Source organism: Impatiens glandulifera, chromosome 8, assembly GCF_907164915.1.
Source record: "Impatiens glandulifera chromosome 8, dImpGla2.1, whole genome shotgun sequence".
NCBI lineage: Eukaryota > Viridiplantae > Streptophyta > Magnoliopsida > Ericales > Balsaminaceae > Impatiens > Impatiens glandulifera.
In genome coordinates, this window is record NC_061869.1 from 6,162,576 (window position 1) to 6,187,823 (window position 25,248).

A 25,248-nucleotide genomic window follows, 5' to 3' on the forward strand; every position below is an offset into this window, starting at 1 on the left:
ATGCATAAAATTTTATTGCTTAATCTAATGTTATTATTACTTTTCTCACGTAAAAAATAAATTGTCTAAGAGAAAAAATAAATTATGTCCGATTATCATTAATAACACCTTAAATTTGAGTGAAACGTTACTACTATAACGATCATAATAACTTTTGAGAAAGAATATAACTTCAATTTCAAAATAGTAATAATAATAATTTAAATTAGTTTACAAGCAATATAATACATAATCTTAATTAATCTTATTTTCAATCCCACACCCTCATATATATCTATTTGACTATTTTCATAGATGGCTAATTGAACTTTAATTTCATGCAATTATTGACATAGTTTTAAAGTAAAAGTAAAATTAACAATATAATTTGACTTATTCAATCTATGAAGTTTTTTTTTTAAAAGATCTGCAATATTTGAATAAAAGCTTCTTCCAATTTAATGTTACAATGACTCATTACCTAATGATTGTTGAAAGCATATATTACCCAATGAAAATAACTATCATTATTTTATAATAAAAAATGTCCTCCAATGCATGCACAATTCTACTTTTCAAATGTTAGGTATAGAGTTATAAATCTTCAACTAATAGTCATTTATTTTCTATTTTTTATCTTTTTTTATTTAAAACTTTAATATAATCCTCACATTAATGATCTCCTATTTCAACTTAGGTTAGTAATTCACATTTGATTTAATATTATCAAAATAATACTATCACATAATTAATAATTTTAAATTTGTTTCTCCTTGACTAAGCTATCCCTAGATGTTCCTATATATATGGTTCTAAATGTAACCAATTATCACAAGCTTCTCATTCATTCCATCAATAGTCTTTGTTTCATAGTTAAACAAAGAGAACTTAAATGGCATCTTCTTCTTCATCCCCTTCAATGCTCGTGAGCATCACGACCTCACTCCTTTTGGTGATGATCTTGTTCTCGGGCAGTTCATTGGCGTCGCTTTCAACTGATTACTACTACAAAACATGTCCCAATGTTTTTGAAGCCGTCAACTCTGTAGTCAAATCCGCAATCGCCAAGGAAAGGCGCATTGGAGCTTCCCTCCTTCGCCTCCACTTCCACGATTGCTTCGTAAATGTAATTTTTGTTACCCTGGTTTTTAATTAATCTCCTCTAGAGTACATTATGTTCAATTCATTAAGTACTCCCCTTTTTTCTTAAAAATAATATCTTATATTTTTGGAGAGAAAAATCCATTCAAACAATTTTGTTAGTGATCTAAAGCTTACAAATAACCATAACAAATAAAAAACTGACAAACTATATGTTATTATTATTTTTCTTAATATATTATAATGGTATGTGAATTAATAGGGTTGTGACGGTTCCATACTACTCGACGACACCCCTTCATCCAGAGGCGAGAAGACAGCAGCCCCAAACAACAGATCTGTCCGAGGATTCAATGTTGTTGACGATATCAAGTCAAAGGTGGAGAGTGTTTGTCCCGGCGTGGTCTCTTGCGCGGATATCTTGGCTATAGCTGCTCGCGACTCCGTAGACATTGTAAGTTATAACACATTTGAATTTGAATTTTTTTTTAATTTGAAGTTATTAATAATTTATCACTATATAAATTGAAATGTTTTTTGTGTATGATCGTGCAGCTTGGAGGACCAGAGTGGGATGTGAAACTTGGTAGAAGAGACTCAAAAACAGCGAGCTTTTCAGCTGCTAACAGTGGAGTAATTCCGCCTCCAACTTCAACTCTTAGCAACCTCATAAACCGGTTCCAAGCTAAGGGTCTATCGGCTAAGGACATGGTCGTGCTTTCCGGTTAGTGTTTTTATTTTATTTTGATCTCTTATATAAAAAAAAAATTCTAATTGTTCTCTAATTTTAATTCACAAAAATCTACAGGGGCACACACAATAGGTGCGGCAAGATGTGTCACATTTAGAAACCGCATATACAATGAAACCAACATAGACTCATCCTTTGCCAAGAATAGGCAAAGAAATTGCCCTGCCCCAGCAGGGTCCGGTGACAACAACCTAGCCGCTCTCGATGTTACTACTCCAACCACGTTCGATAACAAGTACTACAATAATCTTTTGTCGAAGAAGGGACTTCTTCACTCCGACCAAATTCTCTACAACGGTGGCTCAACCGACTCTTTTGTTGAGGCTTACAGCAAGAAGCCCGAAGACTTTTCCGAGGATTTCGTGAGTGCTATCATTAGGATGGGAGACATTGACGTTCTCACTGGATCCAGCGGTGAAATAAGGAGGAATTGCAGAAAAGCGAATTAATCGGAATGAAATAAAAGAATAAGTAAATCAATACATTTCTTTGAAATGGGTAGATTTTTGTTTGTGTTTATTACTCTTGATCATATTTGTTTGGATAATTATTTCCCTTATTGTTTGTTCTTGTTTGTTATTGTTGGTGTGGTGTGACAGAGATTATTGTTATGATTTGTATAACTTAATAAAATAAATTTCCTTTTCATGATATATTATGGAAATTAAGTTTCTCATTTTCTCTTATGTTATTGATTTAAGATTATCTAAATAGATATATAAGTGAATAAGTCAAGTAGAAGAAATTTTGTCAACAAAATGAACCAAAATATTAAACATTGAATTTGACCAAATCAGCAGTAGGTAGAAGCCAATATGATTTTGCCTAGCAGTTCTATAACATGAAGTAGACATGACAACCAAATTAGATGAATCATGGTACTTTTTTCTTCTTTTTCTAAAGTATTTTATTTGATTAAGTGAATTTGATAATTACTTTGTAAAAGCTGATTTTTTTATTATTGTATCTAGATTCAGATAAGGTGTTGAATAAGTTTTTAATATTCTGTTTAGAAAAATGAATAAATAAGTAACATACAATACATAAAAATGAATATATTTATATTAGTTATATTTCAATATCAAATTTTAAAAAATTAATTAATCTTGATTTGTTTGATCAATAGTAAAGAAAAGTAGATAAATCATTAGCTAGGTACATAATAACACATTTAGGTATTTATTAGTTATTATATGTAAATGAAAAACTTTTTTTGGGTGTTGCATCGCCTATATTTTCTTTATAAATATATGTTTTTAACCGGTTTGTTCAAAAACAAATTGATATTGTTGCTTTGGTTTCGTCTGTTTGTTCTAATTTCCTGGATAACTTGTTGTAGTTAATTCAGTGTAAGAGTCGGTCTTTCTTGTTGTTCAATACATTTTTATTACCGCGAGATATATTGATAGCCACATATTATTTGATTAGAATGAATTTTGATTTTAACATTAGTGATTGACTGATCATGTTTGATGGTGTTCTTTAAAGTTGTATCTTGATTGAGTTCTTCTTGAAAGTGTTGGGCATAAAGTAGGCTGTTATTTTATCGACATTTTGGCACATAGTTTTCAAATTTTCGTTTTGTAGTAAGTTTGTTTATTACTCTAGCCGATTAATTTCATACTATCATTTCTTTTTTTTTATCCAATTTATTTAGGCTTTTTATGGTCATGGGCTTGAAAGTGTGTGAAACTTGGTTATAGTGATAATACAATGTAGAGATTTATTATCTAGGATAGAAAACGAGAATTTGGTGTCATGATTGATATTGGAAATAATATTTCAACACGTGATTGCTCTTGAAAAATACAATTTCTCTCTTTTATTAGATTTAAATTTAATAACGTGTTGACACATTATTCCCGACATTATTCATGACATCAAATTTTCGTTTCCTATCATTGTTTTAAATATTTATATATTTTAATTTTTGAAAATAATAATAGCATTGTATTAGGAAATTTGACGAGAAGACCTTACAAATGGACTAAAATGAGTCGGTGACCAGCGTTGGTGACCACTTCATATTTTTTTGACGAAATTGTCCATATCGTGAGACGCAACTGGATGTTATGTGAAAAGTTCACAGTCGCGAGACGCAACCGGTATTCGTGAGACACAACCTGCATTCGCGAGACCCAAATTTATTTATTTTTTTTTATTTTTAAAAAAAAAATTAAATTTGTGTCTCGCGATTGTATGTTGCATTTCGCGAATGTCGGTTGCTTTTTGCGAATGCCGGTTGCGTCTCGCGATTGTGGACCTTTCACACGACATCCGATTGCGTCTCACGACCAAAAAAATATGAGGTGGGTATCCGCGCATTTCACCCGCTTATTTACCCATATTACGGAGTCTTTTCGTCAAATTTCCGTATTAAATAAAATTAAAGGAAGATTAAAATTTATCCTAAATCCTTTTTACTTCTAAGCAAAAAATAAAAAATAAAAACACAATCTTTGTACTACCTTTCCTCTTCTCCAAGAGTCCAGCCCGGCTGCCCAGACCTCCTTTCCAGCTCGCCAAGCGCCGTAGAAGGCGGCACGAGGAAAATACGATAGCCCCAGATTCATTTCTCTCGGAGGTATGTTGAGGGCAGATTGTTTCTCCCTCGTCCGATTATTATTTGATGACGATTCGATTGGATTTCGTTGGATTATTTGATGACGATTTGATTGGATTGTTTGAAATATCTACTTCGTTTGAGAGTGTTTCAAATTAGGGTACGAGAATCGGAACAACTAGATGAAATTTTTATAATTTTCAGATTAGGGTATTATCTAGTATAGTCAACTTTCAGATTTGTTCACATCAGATGTTTGCAGGTCGAAGACATCTCCTTATAATCTTTCTTTTTTCAGGCATACTTTCTTGCTTTGTTACTTGATTCATATTGCCTCATAGTTAACAATTTAGTTGAGTTATTGTTTCTTAGAAGTGGTGATTGTGACTAGTAGGTGGTTTGATGATTTGAATCTTAATTGAATTCTGTCTGTCAAGTTTCTTTTTCCAGTCTTTAAAATAGAACCAACTCAATCTAATGTGTTTAGTTTTGATGATTGCATTTCAATATCATTGCTATCAAGATGACATTTTCATCAGAATGTTTTATAAAGATGTGAACAGGACAAGGGTTTTCCAACTTCAAGAAACACTAACTTATTGCTGTTTTTGCAGAATTGAATAGTGATTATTATGGGATCTAATGAACAAAAAGACCCATTAAAGAAGATAGAATGGAAACCTATGGTCGACTCGATGGTTAATGAGACAAGTGGTGGACAAGCCACGAAAAAACGTCTTCCAAAAAAGATTAGGCAAATTCCTGATTTCTATTTTCTTCCTCGAAGGTCGATACCCTCTGGTATAGCTTACTATGGGTCATGGATTCTTGCTGGGATTGGTGCAGGTATGCTAACTGAGATATGGATAGATAAGAAGACTAAAGGTATTGTTCATAATGGTTAAGTAATACTCTAAATGATTCTTGGCTGCTACAATCATTAATTGTTGATTGCTATAACATGATCATTAATCTTTTGCAGAGGATGGTGGTGGTGTTGTTTGGGAGTTTGGCAAATAAAGTTGAAGAATTTGAATAATGAAATCAAAATTTGAACAATATCTCAGTTTTGTTTTTAAACAACTAGAATCTTTTATCTATAGAGAGTTTCAGGTTCATTCATTTTGTATGTTTCTTCATATGTCATACGAGCGTTTGAACTCGTTATGAGCATTGTAACTTGAATCATGTCTCTCTTTGTTTTCTCTATACTTGAATTTCTTACTGTCTGGTGAGTTATTTTCAGCTGAAATTTTTCGATTTTGTTATTGGCCATTTTCACTCGAAAGGTTACATTTGTTCAGGTGGGAATTGAAGTTGGATTTACAAATTTGATTCATTTGGAAGAAACATTAGCAAGTTTAAACATGGGTAGTAATGATCTAATCATGAAATATATCCTTCTGAAAAACTATTTGTAAACAATGATAGTCTTGTATTAAATCATCTAAACAACCAACAATCAATTGAAGAACAGTGTCATAACTGTATGGGATGATCATGAAAAAAAATCATCTTTTTATCCTAAAACTAGAAAAAAGAAATACAACCCACCAACAAGATGAACGAACATTTGAGTTGAAATGAGTGATTCAAACCACAAGAATCATGAAGTTCATGTCTGATGACAAAATCAGTGGCATATTATCCTTAAAAATCAAACATTCTTAAGCAATACATTAACATGATTTGAGTTTCAAAGTGAGAACAAGAAGAAGAAGTAATTCAAAATTTATTATTATTATTTTCTGTTTACCAGATGAAGAGATTACAACTCGAGAGAGACAGAAGAAGAAGAAGAACAAATATATGATGATCAATCGGAAGTGGGTTTGGAAGAAACCAAGTTCCTCCAAAGGTAACGACCGCTAGCCATGTCTACAAAAGTCCAGAATCCAGCCGACATTGATCCCAAAACCTGCAAAATTCAATTAATTAATTCAACCTGCAAAATCAAATATCCCTTAAAAAAACAGAGCACCCACCTTAGAGGAGCGACCGGCAGTGGAATCAGTGTCGTCGGATTGTTCATCGACATAAATGTCGGCCTCAGAATTGATGTTCTTGAGAACCAAAAACCCAGCTAGCAAAGCTGATAGGAAAACCAGAATAAATCGAAGCGGACACATTTGAATTATCAAAATTAGGGATCAAAACTTAAAAGTCTCTCTCCCCTTTCTTCTTCTTCTCTCTCTGTATTATCCCCTTTGGCTGCTATTTGCTAGGTTAAAGAAAAGACGATTATGATCATGATGACGAACACGACGATGGACGGAGTGGTTGGATTAATTTTCAACGTTGTATACGGGTCTCCGTAGAAATTTCTTTCTTCACATGTCCTATAATATAAAATTATAAATGCATTACCATTAAATTGGTATTCCTTATCCACTTTCAAACTTTTAACACAATTTAGGGTTCTTTATGTGTAAAAATTATATTAAACAACATAAATAAAAAAATAAAAAAATCATGATACTAAAATTAATGAAAATAATTTGAAAACAGCAATCAGATAAAATAAATAAAAAATGATACATAATAGGTTATAGAACTCGTATAGAACTCGTAAGTGTTCGAGAAAAACGATTAACTCATATAACTTTTTCAACTTTTTAAAATAAATCTTAGTAAACATAATAATAATAATAATAATAATAATAATAATAATAATATAAATATAATAATATAAATATAAGACTACGATTAGTCAAAATTCAACGATTTCTATCAAAAACAAATAGTTTACCCAATAATAATTGGGATGATAACCCAATTGTATATGTATGTCATATTAGTTGCATTAATCTAAATTTCTCAACAATTACCTAAAATATTGGGCATCACGTAATAAATACCAGTGATATTGAAAAAATAAGTAAATAAAATTTTATCTCAATAGTTTTAAACGTTGTTAACTTATTATTCACGTTTAATTTATAAATAAAATAAAATATCAATGTCATTAATTTACTATCGAATTTTATCTATCGAGAAGGTTGACTACACAATTTAAGAGTATAAGTTAACGGTGTTTAAAACTGTTAAAGAAAAAAAAAATTTATTAGATAACTTTAATAATAAACAACCCCCAAATTATATGGTTTAAAAGAAAATGTTGAAATCTTAATTTGTCAATAAGAAGCATCAATCTCACAATTCAGTCTAAATATATTTAAGTATAAATAGCTTTAAATTAGAACATTTAATAAATTTGTAGCTAAATTATCATATTGATTGGCTCATCAATAAGTAGGTGGCAGTTGCATTTGGCTGTTCTTAGGTATAATAAATTGACATTTCTTTAGTTAATTAATTAATTCTTACTTTAATTAAAGCTTTAATTAATAAACCAATTGATATGTAGATTGTTTTGATAAATTAATTAAACTTAAGATTTTGCAATTTCAATTAAATATTTTACATTGTTTGAAGTGATCAGTGTAAAAGTTTGTTAAGATCCATCATTTTAGTTACATATCAAATGATCGTGAATTATTTCAACTTATCAAAATCATTAATTTTTATTAGATATTTAAAAAAGAATTATAAAAATTAATAATAATAAGTTATTTGATTGGCCCAATTCCAACTCTAACTACTCTCTTTTGAAAAAATAAAATGTTTTATTTTTAGTTTTAGGATTTGTTTGATTTTGAGCTCATTATAATATTTTCTCTTTTTTTTTTTGTTTAGTTGGTCCTATCAAATATAAAATATCAAATATCCAAAGATCTTGTTAAAAATTTTAAATTATTTTTGGATAGAGTAAAAAAATATGATTGTTGGTGGATGACTTCTAAGATGTAAATAGAAGTGACCAACACTAATTGAAAATGGTCATATATATATATATATATATAAAGTCAATAAATGATTAAAAATTAATGGTTAAGGCCATTTGACTAGGTATTTAGTGTCTTCGTGACAATCTTATTTATACAAGCTTTATTTATATTTTATCTTAAGAAAAATTGTGTGAAAATATTGGATAAAGGGTATTAGATCTAATTTTTTGTTATTTTTATTTTATTTTTTTGAAATAATGAGAACTAGCCTAGCATCCCCACAGTTATGCCCGTTTAAACTTAAAACGCTTACAGATTAAAGGGTATTAGATCTCATCTATTTAAAAAACAAAAATAACATATAATGTTTTTTGGTTGAAAAAAACTTTGAGAGTTAAAGATTTCATCTAAGATTTCGTTTTTTGGATGAAACGTTATTCATGGTGGAATTCTAACGGATGATATGTGCATGAAAAATGTTGTATTATGGCTAGTCGTATGTGTCACAAAGAGGTTGAATCGATAACTCACTTATTTTTGCATTGTCGAGGCGTGACTAGTATTTTGTGGAGTATTATTGAGATTCATTGAGTGATGCTCGAGTTTTTGGGTATTTGCTAAGAAATTTATATTGATATGACATGCCTACATATTTGAGTTATCATCAATTATGTTTTGATAAATTATCTGTATAGAGAGAAATCGTCGAACTTTTAATGATCGTAGTCGTCCGATGCCTATCATTCACAGTACTATTATTATGATTTTTTCTGAGATTAGTTTAGGAAAACCAGTATAGTATGTTGGAGTGTTAATTGTTTTCTCGAGAATTTTCGAGCTCTATAATTTATTTAGTACATTTTTTTTTCTTTTTATGTCGTACACTTTTTTTTTTGCTTAAACAAAATTTTTTATTTTTTAATATATATTGACCTTTTAAAAAGAAACAAAATTAAAACAATTATATTGATTAAAAAAATGTTTTTTTTTAAGTTTAATTTAAAATTTTATCCAAAATTTTACTTTTTATCCACTTTTCATTTTAAAATATTTTATATAATTCAATCACATCTTTTATTCCAAATAAAAATAAAATCATTATTACTTTTTATTTTGACAATTAAAAAAATGGTTATATTGTCATTGTGATAGTGAGTTTGCAAATAACCTAATATAAACTATTTGTCTATAAATTAAATTAATATAAATTTATTTTAAAAGTTTGTATATTTAAGGGTTATGTTTAAAATTAAATATGACTTTATTAGCTTATGAACTCATACAATTAAAGCCTACACTTCAATTAAAATATTCATTAATGAAAATTCAAGTTTTTTAATTTTACTTTTTATTGTTTAAAATAAATTAGTATAGTTGTTAAGCACGTTCACCTTCTCCCACTACATAATATATAGATTTTAAAATGAGACAAAGACAAAGTTAAGTAAGAAAAAATAAATTAATTAAAATGAAGTTGGAACCGTTTATGTGAAATTGTCAACGGATTTTTTTTTTTTCTTTTTTTTTTTATAATTTTTGCTTCAAATAATTGGACAGCAATTAATGGAAGATTATGAGGACATTTGAACCAATCAACGTTAATAAATTAATTGACCAAGATAGGGACAATTCAAACTTTATTATAGTATAATTTTCTAAACTGTAGCTAACAAAAACTAAATATTATCAGCTTTTTTGGTGTACACGACAAATTATGTGTCTAGTTAAATAGTTAATGGGTGAGTTATGTACTTAACTCGTAGAGATTAATCGCATGCAAAAAAAAAAAAGTGAACCCAATGTTTTAAGAAAAAAAAATATTTATATATATATATATATATAATTCATATGGGAAACTTCTTAATTTATTATTTTGTTTACTTTTACTAGGAAAAATAATTAATAATTAGTTCTTATATTAATTTTAAAAAAAGTCATACATTGTAATAAAACAAAATTCTTCAAAGGTCAACTACAAATAATGAGATAATAGTAAAAGAAATTTATAGTAAATAAATGGATGAAATGCAATAATAAAATAAAATTATTAAGCTTTCAAATTTGTTAAGAGATCTAGTTTTATCTTTCACTTGAAAATAACAAAAACTTCATTCCAGGAAATTAACTTGAAAAAATTTAATACCAAAGATTATAGTATAGTTTATCAAATAAACGAGGACATACTTCAATTTCTTATAACATATACACATTTACTTGTCACAACAAACTTTTTTTTTTTATCGAATTGATCTTCTTCTCTATTACTTTAATTGATCTTTTTTTTAAATCATATTTACTATGAAAAATAAAACTATTACAAATAAAGTTATGATATCTCACAAAATAAAAAAAAATGATAATGAATCGAAAAGATAAAAAAGGTTGTAACATCAAAAAGATATCACTACAAAAATTTTGGTGAAATGCGACATCCTCACTTGCTATTACTTTTTTTTATCAAATCCAACATTTTACAATTTGTTTAGCGATGAACAACATTCTACCTTTATTATTTGCGACCTGACAATAATAAAACGTTTTTCACGCGTGGCTAAATTTTCAATTAGTTATGCAATTTATTTAGAATAAATTTTTGTGACTCGAGTTTTAGAAATTATTTCTCCGACTTTTTCTTCAGAATATTGTTCTGCATACGTGACCATTAATTTTGCTACTACTTATTTTTTTAACATTAACTATAATTTTATTAATTAATTTTTCTATTGAAGTTAAGTTGTCATTAGTTTACTTATAATTTTAATATTTCATTTTGTCATTACTTTAATTACTTTAGTTAAAATTTTAATATTTCAAATTTTAAACGAAAATAAATAATGATTATTTTAGTTAAATGTTTAATATTTATTTTAGCCATGATAGGATCACTACTACTTTACTTTAGTTAAAAGTTTATTATTTCTTTTTGCTATTAAAGATATTTAGCTAATAATGTAGTTACAATTTTATTATTTTATTTTGCGAACAATAACCATTAATTTAGTTATATGCTTCACGTTTTCTTTTGCTAAAAAAGAAAATTAGTCATTACTTTAGTTAATAGTGTAGTATTTTATTTTGTCATATAATATAAGTAGTCATTACTTTAGTTAAAAATTTAATATTTCCCTTCACAAATAAAGATGATTAGCTATTACTTTAGTTACACGTTTAATAATTATTTTTGTCACTCAAGATAAGTAGCCGATACTTTAGTTAAATTTTTAGAAATTTTTTTTCCATTCAGTAAATTATATATTTCTTTAATTTTTTCGTTTAAATTTGAAATAGTGCGACGGATATTGGAATATCGTTGAATAGCCACTCATTTTACGACTTTCTTTATTCTGTTTCAAAATTATTTTTTGGTTATATATTCTTATTTTAATCGCAATATGTATATTAATATTCTTATTTTAATCGCAATATGTATATTAATTCGCAAGAAAAAATTATGAAATTGTCTTCTTTGCTTTTCAAAACCATTTAGCAAAAACAATTATAATAACTAAATTCAATTAAATATGAACACAACAAAATCATTCGTGTACATATTTTAAATTCCAAAACCAAATTTTTTTTTTAACATGAAAGACATATATAGAAACACATGAAAGTGTATTAATCCAAAAAGATAGATTACCCTACTAATCCAAAACGCATCTACTCCTTATATTTGACTAATCCAGAACATATCAAAAACTAATCCATTTACCGCCATCAAAACATGCATTCAAAAAATGTGCCCCTTGACTGTTTTCTCTTCTTCCTAAATCAACCTACATAACACATTAAAATACATGTCACTTTTATTATGAACGAAAAGTCTAAAGGATGCATTTACTAACAAACATATTATATACTGTGAACATACCAAAAATATTTCATATATATATACAATAATTACCTTCATCATCAAATGTTGATTTCCACGCATGCCAAAAGTATGTAACCTGTGGTATTGAGATGTTTCAAATTATGTAACGAATTACTAATCTAACCATTTAAATTAGTTTGTTAATTAAGAGCATACTTGAATGATTGCATAAATTTGTGCTACTTTCCCTGGGCAAGGGAAAACCCATCGGACATGGATACACCTGAGTTATCAGGTATCCTCATTAACATTGTCAACTGCTCACTCATTGTATTCATTTTTTGGTCACGCTCTTTATTCTCTTCCGTAAGATTTTCTTGTTTGACCTTTAATTTCCCAATCTCTTTGTCTTGTGCGGTTATCCGTTCCTTTTTAGCTTCAATCTCTTCCTCGTGAGCTTTAATTTCCTCTTCTTGAGCTGCAATTTTCACTTCTTGTGTTGCATAATGCTTCTTTCTCTTCATTCCATGTCTTCAGCTGGAAAACCTCCAAAGAAATTTCAGTGTTTGATGGACCCGCGCTCCAACTTCTACTTTTCCCAACAAAACCTAGTCCAAACACTCTTCCATTTATTGGACCTCCTGCCGCTTCAATCCAAAGATCATAATCGCTTTTTTGTTCTCCTTCTGGCAGTGATTCTTGAGTTTGTTTCACTTGCTCAAAATTTTCCTACATCCAATAATTTTAAGAAAAAGTAACTAGTGATGTTATTCTTCTATGCATTAGTAAATTAATAGACGTTTAATAATAAATTTGTGAATACAAACCGCCAACTCTTCTACTCTTTTACCACTCTAACCCCCAGTTTTCTTTTAAAATATCCTTTGGAAGACCTCTAAGACAGTACTGGTCTGTCTTTTAAGTTGAATAGCCTATAATTTAGTAAATAGATGTATATGTAAAGTGAAATCACCATAAACTTTAAATGTAATGAATGAACTGTTTTAGTTACCGATCAATCTTTTTCGATGCTCATTGGCATTTATTGATCCCCCATAGTATGCAGCTCCACCTTCTTTGGTGTACTTCAATTTATGAGTTTGCACCTTTGTACACTTCTTCATGTACTCATTTTCCATGAAATTAACTTTCATTAAATCCCAGTCCTCAATTGTCAGAGGGCTTCTTCATTTTTTTTCTTCGCTCGATTCACGAAGTTTATAATCTTGGCACTTGCTTTTTTCGAAATAGTTTATTGACAAATTGTTCATTGGTTGGTTCCCACCGAAAAGTGTTCTACAAATGTAGTGAACATGGCTAATAAATGAGAGGTTCATACAATTTTTTATGTAATTGTTATTAATCGAAATAAGGTTTTTTGACATACCGCAAAATGTTTCCACCAAACATCTTTAATATCTTGGGGGACTTGGTTCCAATTGAAATAAGCACCCCTCCATAAAGATGTAATAATTCGATTTATATCTCGGGTGATGTTTGGCTCAAAACTGCATTTTGAAAAAAAAATTGTAAATTCATAATTAAAACAATGAAATAATGAAATGGTAGTCTTCCTACGCTTATCCCCCTCTATAGAAATAAAAGGCTTAGTCATATCCTCATCCTCAGTTGCTTCAGTTGCTGAAATAGAATGATCATCAGTATCCGAAGGTGGTTGGGATAAATCTGTGTCAAGTTGAGTTTCAAGAACTGTGGATGGTAGATCACTTTTAATCTGACTTTCAAATCCTTCAGAAGTAATAAGTTGGAAGTTTGGTTGAACGCGAACCGTTTTTGGCCTTGATGATTGCCCTATTAACCCTGTGTTCGAGGGATAACCATTGTGTGCTCATTCTGCATTTCCACATTAGATGAGGCATTTGCCCTTTTCCTTGTTGTCCCATCCATGATTGGTGTCTTGCTTGTCGGTTTTTTTGTTCTAGTTCTCAAGTCTATATGTTCATCCATGGTAGGATTTGAAGTTCTTGTATGATGTGTCTTGGTTCTGAACTTCACTATGTGCACATCATTTGTGTCTTTGTTCATCCTTGTAGCCACCTCTTTAATTTGGTTCAAGACAGTTTGTGTCAATCTAGCGTTGTCTTTATGCGGTTTGTTGGCCTTCTTATTACCGTTAGGGTTAGACCCCGTAGGCGCCACATTATCGTTTACAAGTGTAGGGGCATTGTAGCTAGTTTGTGCAACCACTTTTGTCCTAGTGTTCACTTTGTTTGAAAAATGTTCCTTACTTGGTTGTTTCAACTGTAGTGGTGTTTTTTTTGGCACTGGGGTATCTACATCCTTATTTGTACCCAGGGCTGCCTTCTAACCGCTACTTTAAAATTGGATCAGTGTCCTTTGGTGTTTTAGTTTTTTAATGTGCCCGTCGAATCAAGTAAATTTACCAGCGCTGAACTTATTCCTATCAAGTAAATTTACCAATATTCGTAATTTAATCGATAAAATGTATTGCAAATCAGACTTTTTTTTGTAGTGTATTCGGCCGAGCTACTTTAAGTTGATATTTTTTTAATTGTATTTATTATAAATAAAACTATTACAAATAAAGCCACAATATCTCATAAATCGATATCTCATAATTCAAAAAACTTAATAATAAATCGAAAAGATAGAAAAACATTATAACATAAAAAGGATGTTCCACCCTAGCTCAGATGTCTTCAAATGGAATAAAATGAATTCAATTTCAATGGATCAAAACAAAATTGTGTTTGAATCTTGAAAAGTCCATAACATTGTATTTTTCTAATTTGTTTTCGAAAAGAAAAAAAAGTCTGGTTAAGTCTTATGGGCTTACAAAACTTGACAATCCAGTCTATGTGCCTGGCCCTCGTGAGTTTTTTTCTTAAATGTTCTTAATTTCAATGCTAATTAAAAGATTCAGAATATCACTAATCGAATATAAGGACCTAGTACATTTAAATAATAGATTAAAGTTTAAACATAAACTTATCCCAAGAAAAATGTTATATATCTTTATAGGTATGTGAATCAAATGTCATCCTTATTTATCTTATACATGCTATTTTTTCATTGAACTATATTATACATTAAAGTTAAATATTGCAATTTATCATTACAATTTACATGATGTTGCATGCATGATGAACATTTTCTTCACTGAAAATCTCAGCCACATTATCCTCTATGATATGTGAGTAAACAGGGTTAGGAAAGTAGCCATGAACACCCTCATTGTACCCGTGGTTGTAATAGTTGTAAGTTGAGGAGAATGTCGACTCGTTCAAGTATTGAGCTGCGTATGGATAATACTCACTATCGTATGGAAACGGCCAGAATTCAGCCTTTCGTCCTGTCCGTCGAACCACATTTAGAACTTGTCGTTGATCCACATAACCGGTAACAGTCACCTTTTGCTTTCCCATGTCTATCTCAACCATGTTCACACCTATATATATAACTTTCATTAACATAATTTCTCTCAAATCTAGTCCCCTTATTATTCTTGTGATAAAAAAAAATAAACCATTACAAAATAAGTCACAACAAAACATATGACATGAGTACCACTAATATAGAGAATTCAAGATCACAAATGTATATAGATAAGTGAATTCAATTCTTAATCCAACAAAATAAGAATAAAGAATAAATGAAGATATAGAGGAGGGGGAATATGTGCTTGATTCTTATAAGGGCATCTCTTAGTTTAGTGGCATCCCACAGTTCCCTTTGTTTGTAATATTAGACATTTACCACCAACCTTAAAATGTGTTTTATTCTCACACTTTAATTATATATAAGTCAATTGTACAAATACATAAAGCATGTGAAAATACCCATAAAAATGAAAGGAATATTTAGCTACTTTTTTATAGAAGTCATGTAAACTTCTATACACCCATCCAAAAAATTATTGCGGATTTCACAACTTTTTTTCCACATGTTTAATATACATTTAGTTATTTAAAGCACAACAAATATAGAAAGTTTCAATCTTTATTAATTAAGAATAAGAGACTAGACATATCGCAACAATGAAAACCTTAATCATGATGCTTCATTCAAATGCTTTGGAAGAATTATATGCTGGTGAACAAGTTCATCTTGGTGAGTAGATGAAATAAAATATGGAAAGGGCCAAAAATCACAAACGGTAAAGGAAGTTTTCAAGTTTCGTGGCAATGTGAACTACTTTCGGAGAATATTTCATTTATGGTAATAACTGTTTTGTTTATTCGAATAATTTATAATAAATAATGTCATAACTTGTATTAAATATTATGTTTATGAATTTTACAATTTAGTTGCAATTTCACGAATAAAGAAATCAATAAAATAGATTTTATCCTTTAAAAAATATAATAAATAAGAGTAAAGCATTAATATGTCAAATCTTAACTAGGAGTACCAAGACAATTTCTAAAAAGATTTTGAATAGAAAGAGACATCAAAGAAAGTGAACTTGCCTTTTAACTTGGAGAGTGCCCTCTTAATTCTTTTTTCACATCCTTCACAATCCATATGTACCACAAGCTCCACAATCTATTATCAAAGATTTTGAAATTGAAAAATTATTTGTTTTATGTAAAATATCATTAATGAAACTTAAAAAACCGTAAAGAAACTAATATTATAAAAAAAAGAAACGCACAAAACAAAGTGAAGAAAAGGAGAGAGCCGAAAACATGTCTAAGTTGGAAAAAAAAGAAACAACACAAACAATATCAATAGATTCAAATTAAAATACCTCGGCTAGATGCCAACGAGGAGCCTCACTGAAATTCGACTGGGTCGAAGGTCTAAGTAATATGCGTAGATTAAATTTGTTTTCGACATATTAAATCAAATTTATATTAAAATTTCTTGCCTAACTAGAAAGAAAAGTTGATATTATATGGATGACTTACAGACAAGGCATTATGATTTTGAGTATGGCCAAAGCATCCTCTAAGCATGATAGATAAGAGGAGAAAGTTGTATATATAGTGAATGATCAAACTATCACAAATACACACATATATATAGAGATAGTTGGATGCCCATAATCAAAAGTTGAGTTGATTTTGATAGCTTGATGCTCACCTCTTCAAACCATTTAATTTGGTAAGACATCAAAAAAGAAAATAGATCGATTGATAAAAGTTATCGTATAAAATTTAATGATATATGATAAAAGGTGATCGAAATAAATTAGAATAATGTAGTCATATTCTACTTTATTTATTACTTGTCTTAAGAATGTATTCATCTTTTTCATTTCTTGATTATTTCTCATCTACTAACCATACTTTGAGAATCCACATTCAGTTTTAACCATAATTAAGTTGATTGAAGTACAACCCTTTATAAATTGATATATGTTCTTTAAAAAAACAAAAACAAAAATGATTATGCATCTCTTTCTTTTCATGAAAGATGAAAGTTTAAAATAAAATAAAATTTTGACTTTTTATAATAAAAACAGATTAAATTGGTGAAGTACTTGATGATATATTTGAAAATGCAAAAGATTCCAAGTTATTATACACCATTGGTTTTGCTAAATAGTAAGAATAAAAAGTAATAGCTAAAAATGTCAAGTTAAATTTGCTTTAAATTTGCTTTATATACTTGACTTACTATATTTGAAAATGCTATATTTATATATATATATATATATATATATATATATATATATATATATATATAGCATATAAATATATTAAGTCTTACATATGTAAATTACAACAATATAAAAGACTATACTATTGATTCACTACATGCTTAAATTTATTTGCTTTGATTTTGTTTGAATTGAGATTATTTGTATTTCAACTCTTGTGAACATAGAACTTGTTTGATTATGGTTATTTTTTTAGTTATTTGAAATGAATAAATCTTATTTACTGAAAAGGGCATGATTTAAATTATTAAAAAAATAGATTTAAAACTTATAAAAATAAAATAATAAATTAAATAATTTGATACCTAACAAAGTGGTATGGTGGTGTAAAGAGTGGACCTAACATATTAACTGTGAAAACTCTGTGAAAGAAAGCGGAATGAAACCGCTCCGTAGTAACCGAACCGAATTATCCCATTTGAACGGTTTTCTTCGGTTTGTCCGATAGTTGATTAGAGATTGAACGGAATGATATTTATGTCCATCATCCCGACTTGTCCCGATTTCACCCTGAACACTAAAAACACAATTAAACATATAAATCACCAATTTATTATATAATTATTGTTTAGAGAATATTGTATAAACTATAAACCGTGCACTGCGGTGATTCTTCGAAATCGAACGGAACAGGGATGGCAATAAAAATATCACGAAGTAAAAATGTGACGGAATGATAAATATATTTCTCACCCAAACCGTCTCATTGTCATCCTCTATGAGATTTCTTGAATCAAAATAAAAAATATTGATATTTGAGAGGATTTTACATTTTTTTTAATATAAAAAACTTATAAAAACAAACAAACCAAATTCTTCAATGAAAGTTTATATTTTACATTTTTATTTTATTTTTTTATTAATTTGTCAAACTCATACAAAGAATAACAAGTTACCTTAATTTAAAATAGATATGAAAAGTTAAAAATAATTTAATATTTTAATTGATTATGAGGATAATTTATTTGAAAATAATCAAAAAAAAATCATTTCATTTCACAATCCTTTCTACAATTGAGCCCTAATTTTTGTAAGAGACAACTATGGCGAAGAAGAAAACAGCGCCCACAACATCGGCGCCGGCAAGTACACCTCCTGCAAAGCCTCAATTAGTGGAAGTAAATTCTTCATCTTCATCGGAGTATGTATACGAAGAAGTTGAAGAAGAAGTAGAAGTAGAAGAGTCAATTGGCGAAGAATCGAATGACGAGGACGACAAAGAAGAATCGATTGACGATAATTCATCTGAATCAGAAGAAGAGGATGAGGATGAGGAAGATGAGAACACGAAGAGAGAAACACTGAGGAAGCTCCTGGAACCCTTGTGTAAGGAGCAAATCATAGCATTTCTTAAGGAAGCGGCAGAAAAGGATTCTTCAATCATCTCCCGTATAGCTAAATCCACTGAATCTGATCCTGTTCACCGTCGTATCTTCGTCCATGGACTCGGATGGGATGCTACTAATGATCAGGTCATGACTATATTCACTCAGTATGGTGAAATTGAAGATTGTAAGGTTGTTATGGACAAATTCACTGGAAAGGCAAAAGGGTATGCTTTCATTCTCTTCAAAACCAAAGCTGGTGCTAAGAAGGCATTGAAACAGCCCCAAAAGAAGATTGGAAACAGGATGACTTCCTGTCAGCTTTCTTCCACTGGAGGCAATTCACAGTCTCAGCAGGAACATACCTCAGGACGAAAAATATTTGTGGCAAATGTTAGTCCAAATATTAACTCGTACAAATTACTCTCCTTGTTTTCTGCATATGGGGAGATTGAGGAAGGACCTTTGGGTCGTGACTCTATAACTGGTAAGTTTAAGGGTTTTGCAATTTTCATATATAAGACTGTGGAAGGTTGTAGGAAGGCTCTAGAGGATCCTATCAAGATATTTGAAGGCCAACAATTAGAATGCCGGCTGGCTACAGAAGGTGCCCCACGACCCAACAAGATTCAGCCTATTGCTGCTGTTCCTGCTTCTTCTATACAGCAGACTGACCTTGGTGCCATGAGTTATGGGTTTGGTTTGAATCCTGCGCTTTTGGCACATTATAATATGAATCCAGCTGCTGCTGCAGCTGCAGCTGCAGTCTTACTAGGTTCAAATCCTGGGCTTGGTTTTGCAAATCCTGGGATTGGTTTTGCAAATCCAATGATGGCTGCTGCTCAGGGTTTGTCTCAATCATCTTTAGCTCCGGCTGCTGCTGGCTTAGGTTTGAGTAGTAATTATGGTATAAATCCGAGTGTATTGGGAAACTATGGATCCCAAGCGGCTTTGCAAGGTATGGGTGTTTACCAGAATGCTCAATCTGGACATTCTTCTGCACTGTCCACTTCTGCAGCAGAACCTCAAAGGCCACAATCTAACTTTGGATCTTCAGCAGCTAACAACTATCCACTCTACTTCAGTCGCTAGGTAAAACACTATGAAAAGCATTGTCTTTTTCTTTTCCACATCCATGACCGAGTTAGTTACTATATGAGGGTGCATGATAAAGATGACAGGCATAAGAGGTAGTCGTTTTCGGCTAGTTGATTCTAGTACTGGACCGAAATCGCTGATACCAATTGTTATAAGTGTAGGCTCAAGGTGGACAAGATCTGATAGAATAAGCAATAAGCAAGAAGTTTAGGGAGAGATTGAGGGAGATGTTGAAGAAATAGAGGAAGAAGTAGACAGAATCAGCAAAGGGAAGGAAGGAAACCGAGGGCATAGCCTCGTTTGATTGAATTGAGAGAAGGGAGTTATAGCTAATCTTCTAGTAAGACTTGGGTAAGTTACATATCCTTGAGCTTGTTTGATCAGGGATTATTTTGGAAAAAATCTAGATAATGAAATCAAAATTTTGTTTGATGAAGAAGTGGTTGATTTGGTTAAATTACTAAAGTATCTTTTTGTATTAAATATTTAAATTTTCTATAAACTAAAGTAGGGGTAATTTGATATTCTTAATGATGATTTGATTGATGATGGGTAAATGATTATTTTGAAAAAATCCAAATAAGCCAAGATCAAACGATCTCCTAGAACAGTTGTCCGAAAGCCATGTTACTCTACCTCTTAGCGTATCATCTTTATTGTGCACCCTCATATAGTTGTTCACCACAAGAATCTTGTTCATGTCTTTCAAGTTTTTGAAGTAGTTTCAATGCTCTTTATTTTTTTGGTATGCAAATGAGATCCTTATCTAGCAGAACAAGATTATTGGGTAATGAGAATTTTGTGCAATAAATTTATCTTGGCAGTCAAATAATGACATTCAAGATCAAGATTTTCCTTTTTAGGTGATCAAGGAAGGGATTTTAGGTGATTTTAATGCTGTGTTTGATTGGTTTGTAGACTGTGTTTGGCAAGTTGTTGTAGTTATATTGCATATCATCCTTTTTTCCTATGTTTCTTTTAATGTGTATTTTGGTTCCTGATGTTGGCGAAAGGTTAAGTTCTAGAAGGCATGTTTTGATTTAATTTAGTTAATTATAAAGAATTGACTTATCAAGTATAAGGAAATGATGTTTTCTTTTTTTAAGGTTTCTTATATGTTCACAAACAATGATGCTATGGTTTTGACCTAATTTGCAGGATTATGTTTTGTCGATGCAACTGCTTTGTTAAAGTCGTCATCAAGCAGCTGCTTTGTTGGTTTGCTGCAAAGTTAATCTCGAGTCTTGAGCACTTCTTTCGAACCAAGTCAGTCAATAGATTGTTCGATGATTAATGTTGTTGATAACTCAGTCTTGAATGAAATTTGAAGAGATTTTGTGGATGGTTATGTTTAAAATGAGCCCAATCTTGAATTGTTTGTTCTTGAAAGTGAACTAAATAATCAGTGTTTATTTTTACTTATTTTTATTAAATATTCAGCTTTTCTAAGGGTTTTGTTTCTACTTTCGGTTGAGAAAATAGACATTTTAATCCAATTACACTATATTTGAAATATTGAACTTGTTTTAAAAGTATTTTTTTGTTAAGAAAATAAATAAAATGACTCAGTTGCATATTGATGAGAGAAACAGCCGAATATGTAAAATCATTTAAAAATAAACTAATAAAAAGAATAAAAGATAAAAAAAAACCTAATTGACACATTGTAGACAACTCTAACCAACATATCTTGAAAAGTTTGAGATTTAAAATTTTATAAAAATAAAATTGGAATATACATTTGATTACAAAGTACTTTTTTTTTTCAAAAAAATATCTTAAATTTTGAAATAATAATAATATTTTTTTTTTAATTAATTAAAACTAACCTAACACTACATTTTCATTCAAAACACTTCTTCTGGTGGTAATCTAACTCATAAACAACTTTTATCACCCACTTACATTTAAAGCCTGAAATTATAAAGGACTATTGTTTAGTTTTTATTATTAATACCCAATTGAAATTATTTAAATAATTTTATTTATGTTGATATTATGAAATTTTGATTTATTTTATGAAAAGATTTTAAATTTGTTTGTGATGTTAAGTTATTCAAGATTTTGACTAATAAGGCTTATCTTTAGAATCAATTAAGATTTTAGATATATTGATTTTTTTGAGACAATTGTTAAATTTACACAAAAAAATATATTTTTTCTTAATGGTTTAAAAACGTATGTTAATTTATTTATATGTCATTTATAAATAAATAAATAAAATATTTATTTCACTAATTTAACCCTCGAAATTTAGTGAATTAAATGTTTTGTTTATCGAATTTAAAAAAACCGATAATAATACTGTTCAATTATATAAATTTCAGTAATTAAATTAATAATATAAATTTTTTATTTATTTATAAATTTTACATAAATAATAAATTAACACCCGTTAAAACACCAATTGTTAACCCTAATAAATTTTTAGAGATTTGAAAGAAATTTTTTGAAATCTCTATTAGTCAAATAAGTATCCCAATTTGATAATTTATCCTAAAAACATTATTAAATAAAAATATTAAGTTTTTAAATTATTAAACTATTAAATTATTATAATGTATTTTTATATTTAAAATTTATAATAATAAAAAAAGAATAAATTATTAATATAACCCAAACCAAAGAAGACCTTGTGTTTTCTATCCCTCCATATTGGCTTTTGTCCATAGCCGCCAGCCAACTCTCATATAGATGATATCATTCCTTCCTTTGAACCAAAAAAAGGTCATTAATTTACTCGCCCCCAATTGTTCATTTACGAAACCCTAGTTTCATATTTAGTTTCTAGAGAAGAAGAAGAAGAATCTTTGTATGCTCTCCAAGCATTCGAGACTTGGTATAAAATCCTCCTTTTTAGCTCACACTTCAAGAAATCTAAGCATCATGAAAGAACAACTATCCAGTGATTACACCCTGAAATCTTCAACCGATGAAAGTCTCTCTTCGAATGTCCAATCGACGCCAGAAATCGAAAAGAAGTATGTTCATCGCGTCTACGATGCAATCGCTCCTCATTTCAGTTCAACCCGGTTCGCCAAATGGCCAAAGGTCGCAACTTTCATAAATTCATTATCCCCAGGTTCTCTAATCTTAGATGCAGGCTGTGGCAATGGTAAGTACTTGGGTTTGAATCCAAATTGTTACTTTATTGGGTGTGATATAAGTGCTCCGTTAATCAATATCTGTAGTGATAGAGGAAACGAAGTGTTAGTTGCAGATGCAGTAAATTTACCTTACAGAACAGGTTATGGTGATGCAGCAATCTCTATTGCTGTTCTACATCATCTTAGTACTGAAAATAGAAGGAAGAAAGCAATTGATGAGTTAATCCGTGTAGTGAAAATTGGTGGGTTTGTTTTGATTACTGTTTGGGCTGTTGAACAAGAAGATAGATCATTGCTTAATAAGTGGACTCCATTAACCAATAAGTATTTGGCTGAATGGGTAGGTCCTGCTCCTAGTAGTCCTCGTGTTCGTAGGCCTTCGATTACTTTAGAAAGTATTCCTGAAACTCAAGATCATAGTAATGATGTTGAACTAACTGAAAGCAGCCAGCAAGAGTATTTTGTTCCTTGGCATTTACCTTATCATAGAGCTGAAGTTAGTGGAGCTTCTGCTTCTGCTGTGGAGAATGGGTTGGCTAAAAAGGATGATAAAAAGGGTGCTGTGGTTTATAATCGATATTATCATGTCTTTGGCGAGGGCGAGCTTGAGAGGTAAGAGGCGATGTTGATTCTTGTTCTAGAATGTTGTGAATTTGAAATGAATTGGAATGACTCTTTTTTCTTTTTGTTGCAGGTTAGTATGTGGTATGAGTAATGCTGAGGTTGTTGATAAGTTTTATGATAAATCTAATTGGTGCATTGTTCTGAAGAAAACCAAATAGAAGCATCTTGAGATTGTTTAGTTTCGATTTGATTTGATTCATCAATGCTTGCTGCAATGACCAAGAACCAGGTTAGAATGATGATAATCAATTTCATTTTTAAGAAACATTTGTGGTCTTTTTTTCTAAACTGTCCAATGGTGTACAATATACAATGTTTTTTTATAAGGATTTCCTGCAGAGCTGAAGACATTGTGTAGACATTGTTTTTATTTATTAGAAGTTTTCTTGAAATACAGAACTTATTTGCCCTTGTTTTTACCCCCATTCCTTTCCTATGTGAACCTTTTGCATCCTTACACTCGGGTCCCCTTTGAGGTGGCTTCATCTTGGTTTGGACAGGAAAACCTGTTTCAATTCAGATTCAATTACATCATCTTGGTTTATGATGATTTTGATCCTCTCCGAGTTTATCGCAAACCTGAAATCTGAGTTGGTATTTTTTGCGATTCTTCAAGAACTAAGTTAGATTGTACACCTTGAACTAAAAAAATGAAGAAATATAGTGGATTGATGTACAGACTAGAGTTATTGTTACCACCAAACATGAAATGGCGTGGAATTTGAGAAATTTGGGGATGAATTTGATTCTCCTCACCACCCTTTTTCAACATGATGATTTGGAGGTGCACAAGCATTTCATTTCCTCTCACGCTTAATTCTCTGAACCAATTACCTCGGTTTGTCATGATGTCTGTTATTTTCTTGTTCGTGTTTTCCCTCTGGTTATTATGACTCAGAAATACAAAAATGAACAAAAAAAAAATTCCGTATTTTTTTCAATTTATACGTGTGCTTGTTGAGCCAGAATTACAAATTAGACAAAATATGTTTCTTCACTAAATCCACCAGGCAGAAGTCAGAGATGCGTAGCAAATCGAACTATGGATGGTTTCTGAAACGATCAGAGGCTATAGTCAAAATTCAATAGATAATATATAATCATTGTCAAGCATAAACTCCTAAAAGTCTCAGATATATTCTCATTGAAAACTTTTTAAATTTCAAAGTCCTCAGATATATTCTCATTGAAAACGTTTTAAATTGAAATAGAGAATTATGTTAGTTTTCTAATTTCAATTTCGGTTTTGTCAGTTTATTAACTAAAATGCACGTTCACCGTTCACATCAATTTACTAACTTTCAGGCCTTCATTATAATTTATTTAATTTATTATTGAATTTGTTAAATAAATTAAAAATATATATCAATAACAACTTATACTTTTTATATATATATATATATATATATATATATATATATATATATCAACTTAATTAAAAATAAAATGGG

At 30.0% G+C, this 25,248-nt stretch overlaps 6 protein-coding genes across 8 annotated transcripts; 4 read left to right on the top strand and 2 right to left on the bottom strand.

Moving 5' to 3' along the window:
• The first annotated feature begins 810 nt into the window (after positions 1–810).
• LOC124911394 (peroxidase 4-like) lies at positions 811–2,506 on the top strand. The gene is made up of 4 exons (XM_047451871.1): positions 811–1,105; positions 1,343–1,534; positions 1,636–1,804; positions 1,889–2,506. Exons 1-4 carry the CDS (start codon positions 872–874, stop codon positions 2,278–2,280), a joined length of 987 nt encoding a protein of 328 aa, XP_047307827.1. The 5' UTR covers positions 811–871; the 3' UTR covers positions 2,281–2,506.
• A 1,754-nt stretch (positions 2,507–4,260) lies between these two features.
• On the top strand, positions 4,261–5,623 carry LOC124912415. Its single transcript, XM_047453031.1, has 3 exons — positions 4,261–4,415; positions 5,009–5,279; positions 5,377–5,623. Exons 2-3 carry the CDS (start codon positions 5,027–5,029, stop codon positions 5,412–5,414), a joined length of 291 nt encoding a protein of 96 aa, XP_047308987.1. The 5' UTR covers positions 4,261–4,415; positions 5,009–5,026; the 3' UTR covers positions 5,415–5,623.
• A 311-nt stretch (positions 5,624–5,934) lies between these two features.
• LOC124912638 lies at positions 5,935–6,721 on the bottom strand. Its single transcript, XM_047453283.1, has 2 exons — positions 6,380–6,721; positions 5,935–6,312 (listed from the first exon to the last, which is right to left on the bottom strand). The coding sequence occupies exons 1-2, from the start codon at positions 6,521–6,523 to the stop codon at positions 6,211–6,213; spliced, it is 246 nt and encodes an 81-aa protein (XP_047309239.1). The 5' UTR covers positions 6,524–6,721; the 3' UTR covers positions 5,935–6,210.
• Positions 6,722–15,100: 8,379 nt separating this feature from the next.
• Positions 15,101–16,899, bottom strand: LOC124912812 (heavy metal-associated isoprenylated plant protein 45-like). Its single transcript, XM_047453457.1, has 4 exons — positions 16,889–16,899; positions 16,729–16,780; positions 16,448–16,523; positions 15,101–15,426 (listed from the first exon to the last, which is right to left on the bottom strand). Exons 1-4 carry the CDS (start codon positions 16,897–16,899, stop codon positions 15,101–15,103), a joined length of 465 nt encoding a protein of 154 aa, XP_047309413.1.
• Positions 16,900–18,649: 1,750 nt separating this feature from the next.
• Positions 18,650–21,483, top strand: LOC124912412 (UBP1-associated protein 2A-like). Of its 3 annotated transcripts, none has more exons than XR_007096666.1 (3): positions 18,650–20,158; positions 20,228–20,417; positions 21,225–21,483. XR_007096666.1 is itself a non-coding variant. In XM_047453025.1 (2 exons), exon 1 carries the CDS (start codon positions 18,687–18,689, stop codon positions 20,058–20,060), a length of 1,374 nt encoding a protein of 457 aa, XP_047308981.1. In that variant the 5' UTR covers positions 18,650–18,686; the 3' UTR covers positions 21,225–21,483. The 3 variants fall into 3 exon arrangements, 1 of the variants encoding a protein (XP_047308981.1); XR_007096665.1 differs by having other exon boundaries at positions 18,650–20,060; XM_047453025.1 differs by lacking the exon at positions 20,228–20,417 and having other exon boundaries at positions 18,650–20,060.
• Positions 21,484–22,740: 1,257 nt separating this feature from the next.
• LOC124911772 (tRNA (carboxymethyluridine(34)-5-O)-methyltransferase) lies at positions 22,741–24,200 on the top strand. Its single transcript, XM_047452286.1, has 2 exons — positions 22,741–23,785; positions 23,868–24,200. The coding sequence occupies exons 1-2, from the start codon at positions 22,881–22,883 to the stop codon at positions 23,953–23,955; spliced, it is 993 nt and encodes a 330-aa protein (XP_047308242.1). The 5' UTR covers positions 22,741–22,880; the 3' UTR covers positions 23,956–24,200.
• Positions 24,201–25,248: the final 1,048 nt, after the last annotated feature.